The 20,960-nt window shown below is 44.8% G+C and overlaps 1 protein-coding gene across 1 annotated transcript in view; it reads left to right on the forward strand.

The window, feature by feature from the left end:
• The first annotated feature begins 2,588 nt into the window (after positions 1-2,588).
• The window catches only part of LOC131265101 (uncharacterized), a 58,101-nt gene continuing 39,729 nt past the window's right edge, over positions 2,589-20,960 (forward strand). Inside the window, exon 1 of the mRNA XM_058267363.1 lies at positions 2,589-3,186. Coding sequence (XP_058123346.1) covers positions 2,589-3,186 — 598 coding nt within the window. The remainder of the gene's footprint in view (positions 3,187-20,960) is intronic.

The raw sequence follows: 20,960 nt of genomic DNA on the forward strand, positions 1-20,960 counted from the left end.
GGGTTTGCAAGATGTGCTGGAATGCGCTCGTTGTAGCTGCCGGATTTTTCGCTTTTCCTCGTATTTGTTTTTGTGGTCAGTTTGGCGATTTGTGCACTCGAACGACATCATTCTCTTCCTTTCGGGGATTGCATCACAGTTATCAGAAGTCCGTTCCACCGCGATCCTATTAATTTTAATCTGTACCAACCATTTTTGCTTTTGAGCTCCTTCATACCGTTTCCTCTTCCAGTGTGTGTGTGTGTGTGTGTGTGTGTGCTGTTCTCATCCTCGTTTTACGCTTGCGTAAAAACGTACACATTTCCACCGGGCCAAACTGAGGTGCAAATAAAAGCTGCAACCATTTTCACACGAGCAGTATCCAAGTGCACTGTTGCACACAGGGTCAACGGTTCGGTTTTTCCTCGGATCGTTTTATTTTTCGAAACTGCGACACCTCTGCGGCGCCCTTGCCACAAGAGGTGCAAGAACGGTTTCGCAATCGTGCGTACGCCCCGCGGAGAAATGCAGTAAAACCGTGCAAAACGTTCATGCTGCACTGCAACCGATCGTGTCAAACGGCGTGCGCTTAAGATGCACTCCCAAGAAGTACGCACCCCGGGGCCGGCCTACTCGCGAAGGAAATGGACACGAGACCGTTTTACCCAGTGGTTGGGACAGTTTCTACTTGCAGTGGGGAAAAAAATGATTTATGGCCGTGTTGAAACCGCCCGACGTGGCGCTGCATTGTCGCATATTAACACACACTTGTCACCTCGCACACGTCGGTTGGGGGAATTGTTCGATTATTTTTAGCGAAGTAGAAACGACCGATCTTAGGTGTCGTCCGTTGGATGGGTTAATGCACGATGTTGTTGTCCAATTCTTATACTCCAAATTCCTAATTATATTTTTCTTCCCTGGTTTTCCTCTGTTTATCAAGATCAGGGATCGCAAAGTCCGGGCTACAGTGTGATTTTATTTGGCCCGTAAGAAAATCATACAAGCCCTCTCTTCACCCCACCTACTTCCATAGTGTGTCCATAAATGTCCTCCCATATATCCCAAGTAACATTTTAAGTTTTATCATGGTTCTATCGATGTTGTTCATGCTCATCATTAAGTCTCATTTTAAGAGTAAAATATCTTAAAGGCTGTGATAAAACCTTCATAAACCCGTTTTAGGTGTAAGAGGGCCCACTCTACAGAACGTTGTCAAAACCATCCCTTAAAACCTTTTCAAGACCAAAAATCACTGATTGGTTTTAAGAGAAGGTTTTAAGAAGGACTTAACAGCGTATTTACAGACTCTTCAAGTCTACTAAGATTTTAGACTTAATGAGCGGTTTTATAGCTATCCTCAAAAGGTTTTAAGGATGTCAATATTATTAAAACTATTTTACCTGCTGAGAAACCTCTATAAAACCAATTGGACTGGGTACACCCATGTTAAAACATTGATAAAACTTGTAAAAGTCTATTAGGTCTTGGAAATGTTACTTGGGATGTCACACGTGCCCGGATTAGCTCACTCGCTAGGACCGGGACAAACTCTCACATAACCCCTCGGCTTGGAACTCAAACCACAACAAAAACAAATAAAAAAAGCAGAAGATCGCGACCAGGTACCACCTGCGCCGCGACAGAGCAGAAAAATACAACAACAACAACAACAACAACAATTCCTCGCGCCGAGAGTAGAGCTTCTTCCTCGTATACTTTTGTTAGACAAGGAAACTTCCTCGTATACTTTTTGTTAGACTGTTTGAAACGTACTTTATTTATCGTTATATAATTTTCTTGAGACATATTAAGACTCACGAGTCCAAAATCCAGCGGAAATTACAAGTTTGCTTTGCATGCAAAACAGTCACATACAAGGAATAAAACTTTCATGTGAAATAAAATAGTGCTCGAAATATAGAGAACTTCTCGAAGCTGAGTTATTTTAATCACTGAGAGTGCGCCCGTAAAACAGGATATTTAAAAATAATTAAAGTAGGAGATAATTTTGAAGTATAATTAAAGAAAGTAATCAACAGTACAACAAACAAAAATTTACATGTTAAAAAAGATCAAAATTCAATGAACATAAATACGAATTTGTTTGAAATAGTTAAACGATAATATTTAAACAAAAATAAGTATGAAAATGTTTGAAACGGTTAAGCGATAAAATTTCAAATATTTTATCCTATGCCCTTTTTTATGTAACTTTACTGAATATTTGAATGATACCCTTTTCGAAGGTTTTTAGTACTACTAAGATATTCGGCCTACGCTTCTTTTTTATTTTTAATCATCTGGTCCTTTTTAGGAAATGTATGCCGACCCCTGATCAAGATTGTTTTTTTAAGCTTTACAATTAAACTGTTGTCTGATTGCATCTATTATTTTTATTTTTCAGGATTGAGTCGAAAACTTGAAGTGTTGGAAGTGAAATTTGTGTGTAACCGTCGTTAAGACAATCCGCCCCTTTGTCGGCGGTACATTGCCGGTTGTTAAAACGAATTTCCTCCGCCAGCCGAATGGTACCGAACGACGACACCTTGCGCGGCCGGGATTGACTCGCGAGCAAAAGATGCCCTTCCACAAACCGGCGGCGAAAAATGTGCATCCAAACGGAGGAAATCGTGCATCGAAACGCTGGCAAGCCTTCAAACACCGGCACCAGCCATGTGGCATCGCACCAACTCGTCCCGACACTGCCCGATACTAAGCAATCGATGGCTCCGACGGTGGAAGCCTCATGGTGCTTGCTTCCTGCCTGGGACGAGGATCGAGCGATCGTGAACGAAAGCGGTTCGCTCGCGGAGGATATCGATCGCGATCCACTCGCTTCGGATCATTCCGGTTCCCGCATCCTTTCGCGATCGGTCGCTTGGTGTAGCACGGTGTATTTCCATCTCACACTGGCACTGGGTCGCTCCCAAGGCGCCATTTTCCAGCATCATCATCATAACCGTGGCCAGAACGAGCGGCGACAGCGACGACGACGACGGCGACGCCAACGAGGGCAGCTACAATGTCAACGGTCGTGGCCAACGGAGCAGGCGCCTCCATTAGCACCTCCTCCAGGGCCTCAACCCTCCCCAACCGCCACGCAGTATCCCCGCAAAAGCATCCACCTCCTCCCGACCATCCACGGGACGACGAAGCTGGTGCTGCTGATTATGGCACTAATTGCCGTCGTCGGCCGTACTGAAGGTAATTAAGATTTTCGCCTTTTTGTTTGTCGCTGTTCAGTTATCAGACCACGCTGGACCTAGTCATTTGCGATCAATTAGAGACCGAATGAACTGCTGCGGCGTGGAAAAAGGGAAATAAACAACCTGCCGGATTGATTGGGTGAAAGTAATTACTTCTCCTAAGGAGTGTGTACATGGCGTTAGTGGAGTTTGGAAGCGAGTCGATCGAGGGAGGGATTCTCGTGCGTGATCTGAGTTTTGATTGAGTGCGGTGTGCCGAGGGTTGAGCCGCGTGCACGTTCGAGGTGCGTGTCACTTCGGCTTCGGCATACCAGCGCGGGCCGAGTTTCTCACCGTCCCAACCGGAGGCGCCAGGAACGGGCCGGCTGCTGCAGGTGATCGGCACACGCAACGACAAACTCCAGCCACTCCTTTACACCGGCGAGCGGCCCAACATGGCAGCGACCGCGTCGGACAAATTGAGGTTTAATTAATTTCCCAGCTATCGACACCTGGTTGCTGGAGGTTAAATTGATTTGTTCGAGTTCGGAACCGCGGCTGGCCCGGTGGGTTCTGGCCGCGTAGGACACGCACTCCATCATGGCGACGTTCGTGTCGGGTTCTGGCTTTGGCCAGAGGCACCGTTAGCATGGCGAAGGCGTGGTCGGTGCGCTTGCCAAGCCGAGTGGACCCATTTAGTGCGCCCGGTCGCTGTGGATTACTGCTCCGATCGACACATACCAATTGGTTAATAAAGTGACAATTGCCTGACGCTAAGAACCCATACTTGAACGCTAAAAAAGTCGAAGAATTGCACTTTAAATGGACTTATTTTCGCTAAAGGGTATCATTTAAAAGCACTTTGATTTGATGACGACGACAATGTTAGATAATTAGCAGCTCATTTTGCTGCCAGTTTTTTATGTCGCAAATAATCAACAATTTGATATCGAAGAAATTATTTACAAATCAAAAATATGTCTATCAAGCTAAATGTTGTACACCGACATTCATATACGGGATCAATTAAAAAAGTTCATATTTTGCTTCCCAGTTCCTAAGTAAAAAGAAGTCAACAATTGGAAAACTTTTGGGCTTCTCATTTTAATTGAATTTCACAGATGAATACGTAAATTTCTATGCAAGCAATCGTTTAATTTAAAACTCTTCATATTCAAAACTAATACTCACCAATACGAAGCGCAATTGTTGAAGTGAGGAAAAATTTATCGCTAAGAATGATCTTTATTCATGTAATGGTATGCAAAAGAAGTCCAACGACTGGAACACTGGGTTGTATTGAACTCATTGAAATAGGGTTTACTTGAATAGGGTCAATAGACTAAAGGGTTTTTTGTTTAATGTTGTATTTCATTTTGATTTCTGTTAATTATTACCGCATGTAAGGTTAAATTCAAATGATTCTAAAAATGATAGCTATAAATGTACCGAAAATCATACTCAATTTATATAAAAAATGTGTACAGTTTGATTTCCTCCACGTCGATAAAAATAGTTTAATTTATGTATTCAGGACAAAGAACAAGAATGGGGGTCGAATCCCAATCGAGACCGGACCCTCCTCTGAACTGACTATCCCCGTACTTAAAAAGGAAACAATTCTACTAAGCCCTTAATGGACAGGCAAGACCAAGATGGTCGTTACGCCAAGAAATAATGTCCTGGGTGAAGTTTTAGTTCTGCAGATCGTTAACATAAACATCGTTGTTACTGAAACTCCGTACGATCATTCGTTCCATGTTAGATCACATTATGAGAAGCATGTTTTTTAATTTCCCTCGTCGATTTATTTTCAAGGCCATTACGTTTGCAAACGCTGGTCGGAGGTTTGGAAGCAAACCTGTACTCGCTATTTGCCTTTCGGCAAGAAAACCGAAGAAAAAATACCAAATCTCACAAAAACACACACATATTTTGTTGTACGAAAACAGCTGCATCCGTTTGTTTGCGCGTGCATTTGCTTGCAAAGTCGTTTGCAATAATACTTATTTTTAGCGCTTTAGCAATCTAACCTCCGAACGCGTTGCAGAACCCTTCCGAACGCGCTTCCCCTTTCGCTTCGCTTATGCAAACACCACCCGCACGCCAGCTGGCCTATGGTTGGATGGTTGCGTGTGTGTGTGTGAAGGGGGAGCTGCCTGCCTTTCCCGAAGTGTCCTGTTCCTTTTCTAACCTTCACCCCATGTCCCGAGCGGTTCTTCCATTCGGGAGACCAATCCATGTTTTTCTCGAGAACTCAACCGAAACGCACCGGCAACGGGAGGGAGAGCCCGGGTCCGGTGGAGTTGTGCAGTTGCGCGACCTTGACACTGTGCCAAACGTCCCTCCGGGTGATTGCGATTGGCGTGACGGGGTTGTGGTTGTTTACTTGCACACAGGATGCGCACCCTCGCCTCGGCCGGAGTATGGCGTCCACAGCGTTACTCTCGTTTCGTGCTGGTTTTGTTTTACTTTTTACTTTGGCTCCCTGCCCCACCTCCAGCCCCCGGCTCACCCACCGAGTGGAAGTAAACTGCGGTTGGCGGATGCATTTTTCGGATCATACCATGTCATGTTTCACCATTTGCTAGCAACCCCCACCTCGACATGGCAGCGACAAATTGCCCGACAAATGTTCGCGTTGGCCCACGCGGATTAAGCGCGTTTGGCACTGGAACATGGCTGCCGCTGCTGCTCCGTGAGTCCAGCCGTCGACCTTCGGCCGTAAGCTTGGGCGATCGATCCGTCCATCTCTTGTCACCAACCTTGACAAAGCCGTGCTAAGAGGAGGGCCACCTAGTGGTAGTCCTTTTTTCGCAAGCCGAATTCGGACCAACCCGTTGAAGGTGACGGCTTGGTGCGTCCATGCGAGGATGATGCACGTAAAGTGAAATATGAATCTCCCGGTCCGGGCCGGATGCCATAACCGTGGCACACGTCCGGTGTGTAAATCGAGGGAAAATACGAGGCAAAACTGTTTCGGTAATTAGCTCCGTGCGTTTCGAAGGATGTCGGATACATTTAGCAGGGAAATAAATTGTTGGCAAAATTACCGCGCGTTCAGAGATCAAGAGATTGGCGTTTGTAAGAGAACCACTAGAACAGTAAGATTAAATCTCACAAATAAGATTAAACTTGATTAAAAACTTCGACCAGTTGGTTGCAGTTTTGAAAAAAGGATTTTGTCAAAATATTTTATTTTTGCTTGTACTATAATAATAATAATATGAACTACCGCGAATCCCGTGCCCTAAATAATGAGGAGGAATACGCCAAGGTGCATGGAAGATCATCGAACTTGCATTGTGGAACGTGAATGCACCCTCCGGGCACAAAGTAAAGGCCCCACTCGACCACCATTTAGCCTGTATCAGATTCTGGGAGCTGGGTTTTTCTTCTTGTTTCCTGCCCGCCGGCACACACAGCTCCAGCGTCGAGAACTTTATTTTATCTTTTCCTTCCCGCTTAAGTGGCGATCCCGACCGGGTACGACCGTGCACTTGCATATGCCGGGTGTGGAGGAATTTCCCGACCGGAGCGGGGGCCAGCGGCGGGGCAGCAGCAAATTACCTCTGCGCGACGGCGTGTCAAGATGCGACCGGGTTGATAATTTCGCCGACCGTCCCGCCGACGTCAAAAATCCCTGGAGTCGCGCGAGAGCGGAAGCCGAGGAAGAGACGGGGTCGGTCGGTCCAATGCGCGTCTAGGCTGGGTGGCGCATGTACGCATACGAGCATGAAGAAAACATAAGCCAACTACCTTCCGCCCTCCGGCTTGGAATGGAACGGCTCGAACGCGACGGACACCGTCGTGAGGGAAGAATGTGGCCGGCCGCACAAAATTACATGCAAAGCGACGACGACGACGACGACGGTTTGTTGTAGCGATTTGCGCAAGATTAACGCGCACCGGTGAAGGGTCGCGCCTGCACCGGCCCTGGAGCACAATGCGGACGCAAAAATCCGACCCGCCATCAAAGGCGGTCCGAATAAAATGCGGTCACTTTCGGCGGTGACCGGTGCGTGGTGATGCACTGGATCGTGGACGAGGAAGAAGTATTACGAATGCGTACTAGGGACTAGCAATGCATCAAGATCTGACGAATTCGTGAGTCCCCAAACTTTGACAGACATTGGGAACTCACCAAAATTATTCTACTTAACCATTTAGACTTGATCAACGTTTACGTTACCGACTCTAGTCATCAGTCAACTCGTCTCGGTATCAAGATCTGACGAATTCGGGAGTCCCAAAACTTTGTCAGAAAGCTGGAACTCACCAAAATTATTCTACTTAACCATTTAGACTTGACCAACGTTTAAATAACCGGCTCTCGTCATTAGTCAACTTGTCTTGGCATCAAGATCTGACAAATTCGCGAGTCGCCAAACTTTGCCACAAATTGGGAACTCACCAAAATTATTCTACCTCATCTCTTAGACTTGACCAACGTTTAAGTAACCGGCCTCGTCATCAGTCAATTCGTCTCGGCATCAAGATCTGACGAATTCGAGAGTCCCCAAACTTTGACAGACATTGGGAACTCACCAAAATTATTATACTTCCATCTAAATTTAGACTTGACCAACGTTTAAGTAACCGGCTCTCAGTCAACTCGTCTCGGCATCAAGATCTGACAAATTTGCGAGTCCCGAAACTTTGCCAGACATTGGGAACTCACCAAAATTATTCAACCTCACCTCTTAGACTTGGCCAACGTTTCAGAAACCGGCTCTCGTCAACTCGTCAACTCGTCCACTTGAATAAAATATTCCTTTTTTTCACTCACTGCCATTAAGAGTTCTAGTTCTAGCGTAACATTCACACCTCACGGTCGGTGGTGCATTAAGACCCGGCGTGTGCTAGAAAGATCTGGCCGCATCCGGCACTACTTGCACTGAATTTATTGCAAAATCTTACGGCCCATTGCCGACGCGCGCACCATAATGAGCATGGCAAGCATTCGAAATAACGCCGGTGTACGCAAAACGATCCGGCAAACCAACCAACGAGTGGACGCCCCGAGGTGGCTCGCCGAATATTTGATGAGTACTAGCGCGCGGCCTACTCTGGTCGTCGAGATGGAAGTCATCGATCGTGCGGGCGGCATCTTCCACCCGAAGTAAGGACGGGGAACACGTGAAGCAAAAATATAGGCCAACTACCGGAGTCGGAAGTTTAATGGCATCGATCCATCATTCGACGGTGCATTAGGTGGTCATTTCGTGCCATTTCGTAAGTTGCGCGAAAAGGATGTTGGAACCTTTGCCGGAAGGAATCTACCGACATGCAGCTGGGTTGGATATAGATTTATCGGCACATCGATGACATTTTCCGGTACTTTCAGTTTACTATAAACTTGTAAGGTGTCTGTTTAAACTCTCAAACTTCAAAACACAAATCAGTACCTTACAAATCGCAGAACCTTCACCTGACGCCATTCTCGTGCTCGACCTCGTAGCCTCAAGACTAGAAGCAATCTCGTCTCAAACGTCAACAGCCATTAGGAATCTTCACGGTTCGGCGCAAATCTCGGCTGCTCACCGAGCCAACATCACGTCCAGGCTAAATATTTAAAGAACTCAACCTGGCGTGCCGGTCCCCTCCGTTGGTTCCAGCGTTTGTAACCAACCTCTCCCTCCCGCATCGCGGTACCGGTTGGGTTTTGGGTTGTAAATAAATCGTCTGCGAAATTTCGACCGGCCGACATGAATGGAAAGCGGACCCAAACCGGCGAGACGAACCGGAATGCAACAAACCTCGAACCCGACCCGACCCGCGGGAAACCCGGCGTCTTGCGCAACAGACGATGGATGGTTTTCTTACGCAGGGCTTCTCAACCAAGCGACCCGCACGTGGTTGGTTGCAGATTATTGCACGATTAAAATGATTACTTACTTTTCAAGTTCAAGTTGCTGTACAAACAAATATTCAAGATTGGAAAAAATCTATTTCATCTCTCAAGCATTTCGTCTTACCAATGTATAAGTATTATGTAAAGCACTTCATTGTAGTTTAAACCAGAAAACAAATGTCACTGAATGTAGTGGAAACCCAAAAACTCCAAAAAACCCAGTAGGATACCATCCGAGACAAACCATCTTTAACTTTATATTTTTGTCTACGATCTTTCCCATCCCTTTTATGAGCCTTTTTTTAATTGTTTACCTTTCCCGACTCGCCAGGCCATTAAGGAAAAAATAAACACTTTTCCCACAAAACCCAGTCCGATCGTCGTCCATAAAGGATGGATTGTGCGAAGGACCCATATTTTGTTCCCAGCCTTGTGCAGCATAATGTGCCTTTTTCCTGTCCGGGCCGGAAAACTTCGCACCCTCCCCCGGCGGGAAGGATTTTCTCAAAAACACGGTTTCAATTTTTCGGCTTTATTTTTTGTCCAGTTTTGTCTTTGCCTGCCGGTTGTCGGACCAAAATATTTCGGAAGCCCCCCTCGTCTGCTGACCGGCCCTGGGCCTTAGGAGGGGGGGGGGGGGGGGGGGTAGATCCGGCCATAAAATTCCTCTGGTTCCAAAACGTGGCTGAATGGTTGGCGGTGTTCCGCTCCCTCGCCGTCTCGGCATTTTATTCCATCATCCAACGCACTCCACAAAACCGTGTGGAAAATAAGACAACATCGATGACGGACGAAAAAAAAGGGCACACGCCGGAAATCCGATGGCCGGAAAAGGTGCGGCCCAGGACGGTGCGCTGGTGATGACAGCCGCTCGTCAATGCGTGCGGTGGAGCGCCGCGGGAAAAGCCAGACCCCGTGAGTCGCTAATACAATTACGCGATCGAACCCGGCTCGCGGGACGGCGGGGGTGGATTGGAGGGAGGAGTGTACGGTTGGGGGGTAGGAAAATTCGTCGGAGGAAAAGGCGAATAAAGGAGAAGCAACGGACAGCAGTGTGCTGGGAGAAACCCCATCAACCCGCCACTCCTCGCTCCTTGCAGGCAGACTGGAGGTTTTTTCCGAGCTCGGTGGTTGGCCTGGGGGGCGGAAAGGCGGCATCGGACGAAAAGGGCAGCTGATGATGGGGATGATTTCACGGTCACTCGTCTGGGTGAAGGTTACGTACGCACCACGTCATCCATGGCGTCGCCGACGTTTGCCTCCGCTCGCTCCGTAAGACCACGCGACCGTGCGACTTTAATACACTTGCTGTGCTGTGTGTTGCGTATTTGTGTTTGTTCTTGTGTTTTTTCACTTACTTACGCTCGCACTGTTTGTCTTTGCCCGTTCTGCCATCCCCCTGCCTCGCTCTCCCTCTCTTTTCTCTTTTTCATTTTTATTTTCGGAACCGAAAGACGGTGGGATTTTGGGAAAATTCTTTTTTGTTTTCCCCATCCCTCTCGGATTTTTGGCTTTGAACCGTCCCATCCTCGTTTCACCTCGCGCCCCGGCGGCTGTTATCGCATATTACGGTTACGGCTGTTAACGTTGTCTGGACGGAAAATGGCACGGAGCTGTCGGGGTCGGCCGAGGGGCAGCGCCGGCGAGCTAGGAAAATCCCGAAAGACGTAATTTAAATATTTACTCCACCGTCTGGTATGCCGGGCAGATTCGGCGATCCCGACGCGTATTATAAATATCGTGTTATTGATGAATATTTAATATTCGTTCAATCTTCTGCTGGGAGGTTGTAGTTTTTTTGTTGAAGTGCGGTTTTATTCTTATTTTCTTTTCGTGGGAATCGTTCTCGTGCTGGTGTGAAAATGCAATTGCACTCGGGGTAATGGCGATGTGTTTCTTTTTTTTTTGTTTCTGCCCAAGAATCTCAGCGGGAACGAGTTGATTTTATATTGATGAAATTTTTCTTCCACGGGAAAGTCTGCTATCATGTCCGATTATTAATCAAAGGTAAATTTCTTTTCATCCACCATTATTTAGCAAGCACGTCTTCAAGAGAATGTTTGCTCCCATGCAAAGTAAAGTTTTCTGTAAACCAGATCTGGAATGGAGTTTAAAGAACATACTAGTTCCATTATAATTCAAATTATTTTTACAAAAATAATGGTTTTTTTCCAAGATAAAAGTGTTTTGCTGCTTTTTTTCACCTTAAAAATACTTTTTGAAGATGTTTGGCGGTGCAAATTCAGTCTTAGAATTGATCAATAACTGTTTTCAACTGTTGTTTGAACCGAGAATAATTGTTGGATGTTGTTTGTAATAGTCATATTCAGAGAAACTTACTATTTCTTATTCAATTTTATGGAAAGTAGAAAATTTTAGACACACGGTAGATTTTATTGCTACAGCGCAGTTTGACGAATGTTAATGCGCCACCATACTGAATTTCATGAACTCTTCGAAAACTATTAGTGTTGAATAACATGTTTTGTAAAAAACATAAAACTTAACATTGATTGTAGTGCGTTGGTCTGTCTGCTAGAAGCATTTTTAATGTTTGATTACTTTTTGAACATCTGTATGAACTTAAAAAACCCTTACTTGCGATATATGGTTCAGCAAGCTGTTGATCCATTTTAAGAAAAGGAAAATTAGACGGCTTTAGCCAAGTGCTCCCTGAGAAATATCGATACATATCCTTCGAAGATTCAACGTTCGCATCGTTTGTTGCATTTTTACTCCAACAGCGGCCATGTCCGGTAGATTATGATATTAATTATATCTGTTGTCGTTGTTCGGCCCTTACTTTTGGTTACCGTCGCGGGGTTTTGCCAGCTATTACTTACCCTTCCACTTAACATAAACAAAAAGTGCAAGAAACGGTAAACTGCATCACCGCTGTACGCCGGACAACGGTGCATCGACTTGTGGCCAACCGAGTCCGGCAGCGATCCACGGCCAATGTGGCACGCGTCCAGAGGACTTCTTCTCATTGCGCGAATGCAACGTCCCGCTACGGAACGTTAACGCGTTGAACCGTGGCGTAGGTTTCATCCCGCCGAGTGAGTAGGACTCTTACGCTTGCAGTTGTTTTGTGTCTTTTCCCTTCTTTCCTGGTTGGTTTGTGAGCACACGAGCGTTTATTTTGTTTTTATTATTACGACTTTCTGTAGCTACAAGATGTTTCGCATCGTATTATTTAGTGTCAACGCGACGTCGGAATGCACCGACGCCATCGGCAGCCGAGTGCGAAGGTACGCCGTGGCCAAGAAATATCGTTAACCGGTGTGTCCACCGGTGGTAGTGCTGTGGGGGAAGAGGGATACGTGGCGTGGGAGGGACGGCTTGTCAGTGGAGCTATTTTTTACAGCACTTTATTGCGAGTTGAATCATTGTTTCATTTCGACTAGTTTGATGCTAACTGCCGGCACCGGTTTACGACCGTTTCGTCATGGTGGTAGGTTTGTTTTTCAAGTTTTGTTTGTTTATTCTGTTGCTTGCATTTTTAACTGCTCTCGATGAAGCGATGCTCGGAAGCAGGTCTTACCGTTTTGTTTATACCCTTAGTTTTTCGTTCGTTACTTTTATAGCTTTCTTTCGTTTTCATTTCTAATAAAGTTCTTACTAACTTGAAGTAATACAACACACATTTCAGTCAACCCCCAAACCAAACGACCAAAGAGCTGAAGGTTGTGTATATTGCACACCCCTGTTGTTTTTCGGAAAATGCATCCCGACAAAGTTGCTGGCCATGGATATTTCAAGTACCATCACTTGCACGCCCCTTCTCAACGCCGATCGCCCACGGACACCGAAAGTTCAACCGGCGCCAATCTACGTGATTTTCTGCACTTAGACACGAAACCATAACCTACCCCAAGCGCCCCGTGGAGCGTTTGATATGAGCGCGGGTGGTTTTGTTTTTCTGTTTTTTTACTTTTCTTTGTCCGGGGGACGAACGCAAACCCGTGCGGGGTGCCGGTGAAATATTGCCCCAATTTCGACTTTCTCACATATCGCCAGCATCATTAGAGGGCGTCCTCGAGCAAGTCGCATGAAGCCGAACAACCCTGGCCGGTGTGTTTGTGTGTGTGTATGTGTTCCGGAGTCGGTGGTTGTTTTGGAGAACGAAGCGAGGTACGCCCTCCGTATAGTGTCACGAACCTGTCCCGAGGAAAAACTAGTTCAGTGGGGAAAAACGATAAGCGTTCGTGCGCACCGGTTTTCCACAGGATTGTAACCGAGGTCTCTGTCGGTGTGTGTATGTGTGTGTGTATTTTTCCCGTAAGCGAGGGTGCGCCCGAAGCGGGGTTTCATATTAGTTCGAATGCAGATTGAAAATCCTGCCTTCCATCGTTCTGTGGTGCATCTTGTCTTGTCAAACAAGGACTAGCGAACGAAAGAGAAAGAGAGAAAGAGTGAACGCAAGGCAGTTACAGGAAATGAAAAACCTCCACCATACTCACCACCCCCAGTGTGGCGTCAACGAGGACGATGTCGTCAACTTCCCCGGGGGGTGTTTTTCTTCCCCTCCGCCGACTGCCTCGTACCATTTTACACCTCAACGGGCGTGAAAACCTAGCAATGTCTTTTCGGTGGCAAGAATTGGCGCAAGAATCCTTCCCACGGCTCTTTGCTGGCATAATCTCTTCCGGTTTCACAGGAAGGACTTGTCTTCGGGTGTCGCTTTAATCGCGAACACAGAAATCCGTCCCGTTGCTCGCTGCTTTTAGCCCGCCCTGTCTACAGGCTGCCTATCTACTTTCGCTTTACGACATCGAATTTACACCCACCGCACAAGTGCAGCGCTGTTCTTATATTAATCTTTCGAAAGCAGCGAGCTTTCGCAATCTACTGGATTTTTTTAGTGCTTTTACATACTATTCGGAATAAGTAATCGGTTCTTGGCCATTTCCCGGCGTCTTGGCGCATTTTTCAATTTGTTAGACACATCTTGGTACATCGTTCTTTTCTTCTGCACTTGTCGTCGCAATCGAATTGTTATTAATTTTATGGCAAACATGTCCTGTTTGAAATGTATTACTTTGAAAACACATGTAAACATTAGTTTGTTTTTCATTCGTTGTGGTTAAGAATGTGTTTCCTATGTATTTCCCTATAATCTATATCATATCCTTAAACAAATCTCATTTTGTTAAAAGCCTGAGTCCACGGACCACAAACGTTAAACGCATCTTTATTTTCATTGCATAAGGTGCTATGAAACTATTGTAAAATCAGAAATCTGAATAATGTTACACGAAGGAAAAGATGACATAAACAAAATTAGAATTTGAGTTCTAATTTCACTATTTTTCATGCGTATATTTGAGCATTTTGATCTTTTACTAGAATTTTGGCTTTTCAGTCCGATTTGTTTCTTAAATTATGTAATTCATAGATTGACAGAAATCTTTTGACGTTTATTTGGTTTAGTCTTTCGTTTAACGATCCGTTTGAAAAGTAAGATATTTTGCAAAACATTCAAAACTATGCTAACTAAATACTAGCTATATACTACCATCTCTTCACTTTTGAGCCGCGATTGTACACGGGCCATCAAATCAGTCACTCGTTACGTATTAAACAGCTTAAATGCAAGCTCCAGACAGTCGAAAAAAGATGGCAAGTAAAAGAATAAAGAAAACACAGGAACAAACGCATGGATTGTGTAACGTTTCGCGATGATGTAGCCATCGTCCGGCAAGCTTTCGATCCACCGTTCCTTCTCGTCGCCGTAAACCTGTCTGGCAGACTGCTTCAAAGAGACTGCTGCCCCCCCAACAAACCCGGCAACAGTCAACACCTCGACCGCAACCGGTACTATTGCAATTTTGGCTCAGACGGTTAAGGCAGAAAATAAAAAAAAGAAACCTTGTCCAAATAAACTCAGACCGCTCGGTGCATTTCGTTTTTTTTTCCTGTCCGGCTGAACCACGCGTTCCAAAACTCGCGAAATCGGCGCTGCGACGGACAGTTACTGGATGGGAGACGCCTCACGAATCGTCTCGCCACCTTACCGATTTCCGAGTGTTATGTGCGTTATTTTATGCGCTTCCTTCCTGCATGCGCCTTTCTAACTCCCGCAACATCTCCACGACGGCCCAATGTTATGACTGGCACGGGGATGTTGTTTTGTTTTCACGAAGCCAAAATTTTACACGCCCGCTCTGCCTGTGCTGTGTGGGGTGTGTTTCTTGATGCGTTTCTGAATCTTTTTGGAGGGGTTTTTGTTGCTGTTTTCGCTTGACGAATAAACACCAACGCGCGCCTATCAACGTCGTCACTCTTGCAGTTTCTACGCTGACGGCTGTCAGCGCAACCTGGGAACAGAATTTGAGTTCCTCAAAACTCCTGGTTAGAGGATTTGAGAGCTAATACAATTAGTAAGAAACTTTAAAAAAAATCAATTTGATAAACAAATATTCCATACTTCACCTTGCAATATCTTCTATCTCTAATGGATTTTCGTGGATATGAATATACAATTTACTGAGTAGAGCATCACATTTTTGTTTGTCAATCGTTTTCATTAATTTAAAAATCTTTTAAATTTGATATAACTAATTTTTTTTAAATATGCATGCAATGTACATGCCACTTAAGCATGGTTTTCCTCCTCTTATTACACTGCAGGTGTGTACTCAACAAACACTATACTCGGCTCGGTATTTTTACGATACCTCCTCCTACGCCCAAGTCGAAAGCCGCACGCAAACGCGAAGCGTGTTTTTTCGTCATTATTGTTGTGAAGTGGCAAACTGCCCTTTTTTTCCTGCCCCTCGAGGCATCAAGAAAACGTTTGTGTGAATTTGGAAGCCAAGTGCGGTACGGTTGAATTTGTTTGCCTCACGCAGCATCAGTATTGGTGATGCATCTTGCCCATTTTTCTCCTTTTTGCTTCAGTTGAGTTTTTTATTCCCCGTTCCGTCGTGGTCGATTACGAAGCCGCACCGCGCCGGTAATGTTCCACCAACGTGGTATGCATGTCGTGTAATCCTCGAACGGGTCGGGAAGCGGTCGGAGGACACGCACGGCAAGGGGGTTGGTTGGATGCATTTTCAAGGTCGCCATCACCCCTTCCAACGGTACAGGGGGAAACGGCGGGATTCGCCGTCAAGATCATTTTTCGAGATTATTTCCGCCCGCTTTAGGGGTGACGGTTTATGTGTTACGGTTTTATTTTATTATTTTCTTCCATTGTACTGGCTATTTAGTGTGTCTTCTACTTGACGTGCGGTAATAAATTGTGCTGAAAGGTGGGAAAAGGAAATGACAGCCTTACAATGCGTGGGTTTGATTTTATTCATTTGTATAATATTTGTTTCATGCCACTGAGAGTTGTGAGATTGGAAATAACTTTATTGCATTTGAATATTTGGTTGCCTGCTTTTTCAAGTAAACTTAAAGTATTCTCACATGCTGTGCTTTTCACAATCTTCGTGAAAGTATTCCCTTTGATTTCTCCTCCTAGTGGTATGCTTGTTCAGAAGCCACGGTTCTTAAATTATTTGATTTTACTGCTGTTGCCACCTTTAGACAGTATGCACCCGTCGTATACGACGCTACCAGACAAAACATCGTTTTTGTTGTGATCTGACCACAAATAATGTTACTTGTCGCGTTTTCATTCGAATGAATGCACCTTTTACAGTGTGGCGCGCGTTTGTTTTCGTACGGATGTTTATCATCTTATATTATATATGAAGCTAAGTAAAATATTTTCTTCGCAATACCGTCCAAAATATGTGTTATCAGCAAAATTTTGAGTGCAGAGTTTTCGCAAAGCCACTGTTTAATATTTTAAACTATTTCGAGGGTTTTTCATTCACGATAGCTCCCAGTGTGCGCACTTTGTTTTTGCAAATTGGCGTTGTTTATGATGGCCATGCTCCACACTTGGACCATAATTCTTCGTTTGTTCCATCACGAACCGTTTTTTTTCTTTCGGAGGATTATTTTGTCGCCCACGGTAAATGGTTGGTTTTATTTTTTCGTCGCCTTACAATAAGTTTAAAAAAAAGCCCCCGACAGTATCGACAACGACGTCGATTGTCGCGGATCGAAGCTTTCAGATCAGCACGGTCCCGCTGGTGGAAGATGAATGCCAAAATCAAAACCAAGGTGTGATATGGTTGGAGCTGTACGAATAGAAGAAGAAAAAAGTGGAATAAAATAAAATCCAACCCATCCGTAAAAAAACCGCTCCTTCGACCGACCGATAAAGAAGTCTCCGTCTGAGCCACGTGACATTTGTTTGGCAATGTTTGCGGTTACCTTGTCGTGTGGGGAGAAGAATCAATATACGCTTATTTTTAAAAAATAGTAAAACCACACTTTGATGTGTCTGATGCGTTTTACATAACCAAAAAAAAAGTGCAGCATTACGTGGAAAAAACTACGTAAGCTAATGCATTGATAGCAGCCGAGCAAACAATATAGGGTAACGTAAGTCGTTTCACCGACCTGTGACCTTGAAGTTGGGTTTCTTCCCTCCATCGAACCCGCGGAGCTTCCAGACAAAAAAAGAACAAAATTCAAACAAAAATGGCAAATTTCAAATGACATTGACGTGACATGGTTTACTCTGGGCCCGTGCCCCTCGTCGGTGGGTCATTATCTTGCGAAGGAAGATATTCCATTGTGGGGGACTGTGGAGTTATTTTATTTATTTTATCGAATTTGCTTCGACGGAAGTTTGGCGGTCGTGTAAGGATATTTGTCTGGTTGGTTTATCTCTTGATATTTCGGTGGTTTTTATTTTGTTTTTCTCTTTTGTACCTTGAGTATTTTGTGCTTAACTAAAATTGTGTGTTTATGAAACAAGAATCCGTTTACAGTAATAAATATTACTCTCTTGTATAAATTCCTATGGTGCTTGGTGTGGTAGAAAACTTAACAAGCTGATAATTAAATCATTCCGATTCATTCCGGAAATAGGACTAATTAAATCTTGTTGCTGGTACATTAAACGTTCGCAGTAAATAACTCTTAAATGGCATCCCGGCAGTGGCAGCGATCAAACATGATTTCTAACACCGAACGAACGGGGTACCAGTACCGTTGTGTTCGTATGTATTTATGTATTTATTAATTTTATGTGAGTAATGTGAACGAATCAATCGCTTTCACTGGCGTGACAAATTGACTTCGGTGGAAAACTCGCCCCGGTGTGGTTGGACATTTGTCAACCAGTTTGTGGTGGAAGAAATCGAAACGCCACAAATTAGCCGCCTCCATGTCAGACCACGGTGCGTACAGTCCGGTGCGAGGCCGGGGAAAAGAATGCCAGGAATTTGTAATGACAAATCCCATATCGCTGTACATGTGTTATATAATTACAGGAGAATGCTGTCCTATCAATTACCGTTCGGAATCTGTTCGGAGAGGGAAAAAGGGAAAACCGAACGGCAGACAATTAAAGGCGGTTGGAAAAACAGTTTCCCCCAGCAGTATCAGTGTCAGTGCAGGTGGTACCGGTTTTAAGCGAACTGGCTAAACAATTATTCTAATGATTTCGAGCCGCCCCTTACAGTCTGGTTGGTGGCACCGAGAAGCGTTTGCGTTTATTGGCGCTAACGATTAACACACGATTAGATCACCTTATGCATCTCTGCCGGACACGAATGCAGTATGCAAATGAGAGTGGAAGAAGAAAAAGGCAACAACGGCAGACGTGGGAAAAAAATGCATCCAGCGCTTGTCATTGCGCTCGTCATTAGTCTGGGCCGGCGGCGAAGTTCGAGGTCAGGCAATGATAAGTTTTTTTTTCTCTCAACTCCACCATCCGAGGGTTGTAAGTGTCGTTGTCGGTGCGGAAAGAGAAGTAATATTTCATCATTTAATTTAACGAAAGAAAACACGTATCCGATTAGCACTCTGCGCTGACTGGCTGAACTGAATCGCTGGTACGTGAATTAATAGCTAATTAATGCCTCTTCACACCAGCGAACATATGTTTGCCCCAGCGTGCACGACAAACACGGGCGACAGTTTCGGTACGTGTACCGTCGGTCAAGGGCACAATTTCGTGTCTCTGTGCACGGAAATCGTTCATCACGTCACGATACACATCTTTATTTGGCTTGCAAGGTGGTTTTTGCTTCCCCAGAGATGATGACGATGATGGTTTTCTGTGATAAGCCCGCTTCAAACCGACCCTACGCAAACTTTCATCTTCCTTAGAACGGAACGGAAGCTGAATGCGTCGACTGGTAGCCAGATAAAAACAGGATTGTGGTATCCTGTTTTTTTGCCTCAAGTAGAACATAAAATGTCCTTCTTCTTTGCACCGTAGATGTAGAATGGGCTGCTGGACAAAACATAAAGAAACGTGAGATAATGAGTTGGCAAAGGACGGAAAGAAGTTGATGGTTTGTACTTTCCAGACTCGGGTAAGAAGTTACAAATCAACATACAAAGTTCGTTTCGTTTTACGTGCGAGACAACCATGTGTTTCAATCGTTTTTAGTGTTAAAAGGAACATTATAACATGCAATCAGCAACAAAGTTGGAGTTTCTTTTCGTTTTTAGTTTGTTCTTTAAAAAGCGGAACAAGAAAGGATAATTTCACATCTAATTTTATTTGAAGTGGACCGCCCATAAAAATATGTTTGTCCAGATAAAAACTGACCATTCCTTATGTTTACAAGAATCACATTTCGCCGACATTTTCAAAACACTGTATCTTTATTCATAGCTGCCTGTTTCAATTACGTCAATCAAGTTTAATTAATTTCTCACTTCAACGCAAGACCGGGAGCGATCGGAAAGGATCAAAGCGATGGCGTTCCAGCTAAGGGTAAAACGTCAAAAGTCAAGCGCCGGAACCGAGTGCGGGAAACGGATCGATGGCAGAACCAACCGTAGCCTAGCCACCTGTTGCTATCGTAGTAATTCTCCGAAGTAAATTTACTACGAGCAGCTTGTACGTGTGTTTGTGCGTATTTCTACATAATGTTTACACAGTCAGTAGTCTAGCGAACACGAGCGCAATCCTCCATCATCAGCACCAGGGCAACCGGGCAGAGAAAGAGAAGGTGGCATAAATTGTGGTTCGGAGTGGTAGAAGATGAAACCATTGACTTACTGCAAAGTTGCTCGCCTGTCTCCTGGCCGGGCGGTTTCGATCGATTTTCCCGTTCCGATTCCCCGAACCAGCGGCACGTGCTAGTGACCGGTGAGTGAAAGTGAGCGGCCACAAGTCTCAATCTACCCCACCAACGTTCGTTCAACTCGCCAGCGACGTCAACGGTAGCTTGCAGAAAAAGTGCATCCATCATTGGTTGTCTCCGGAGGAACAAATGCAGACTCCATTTTCCGTCAGTTCCCTTTGGGATTCTGGTGATAAAACTTTAAAGTGATTTGCGTTAGAAGGCGATGGAAAATAGAACAAATCAGTCCTGCGTTGGTGCACTGAGACGTGGATTGGGTTGTTGAACCAGTTTGAAAGTTGCATCTCGTATTATTTCTTGGTTCGCTGGGAAACTTTTAATTGTAAAGTTTGGTCTATAGCTTGAAAAATGATATATTCGACAACAAAAAAGTTATTTCGATTTATTTCCATTTATTTGTATTTATTAATCGTATCTATAGAAGTTTACAACTTACCTATCTATTATTTGTTTACCTTGTAATACTATTTTATCATTTACTAAACTTTATGTTTCGCAATCCTTACTAGCTTCCCAACCTTCTAAAATTCTAAATATAAATTTGGAATCGGGTAACAGCGAATGAACGACTAGTCAATTTGGCGCACGAGCACTAAAATACACTTTACACTTCACGACGGTGGACAGGGTTGACACAATTCGGCATAAGCAAGGGGCAATGGCAAAAGGAAGGCGAGCAGAGCGATTGCAGAACGAGATCGATCGAAAGCTAATGCAATATTGTGTAAGCTTTCACTCAGAATTCCACCTCCAGCTAGAGAGTGGCGC

This window comes from Anopheles coustani, chromosome 2, assembly GCF_943734705.1.
Source record: "Anopheles coustani chromosome 2, idAnoCousDA_361_x.2, whole genome shotgun sequence".
In the NCBI taxonomy this organism is placed as follows: domain Eukaryota; kingdom Metazoa; phylum Arthropoda; class Insecta; order Diptera; family Culicidae; genus Anopheles; species Anopheles coustani.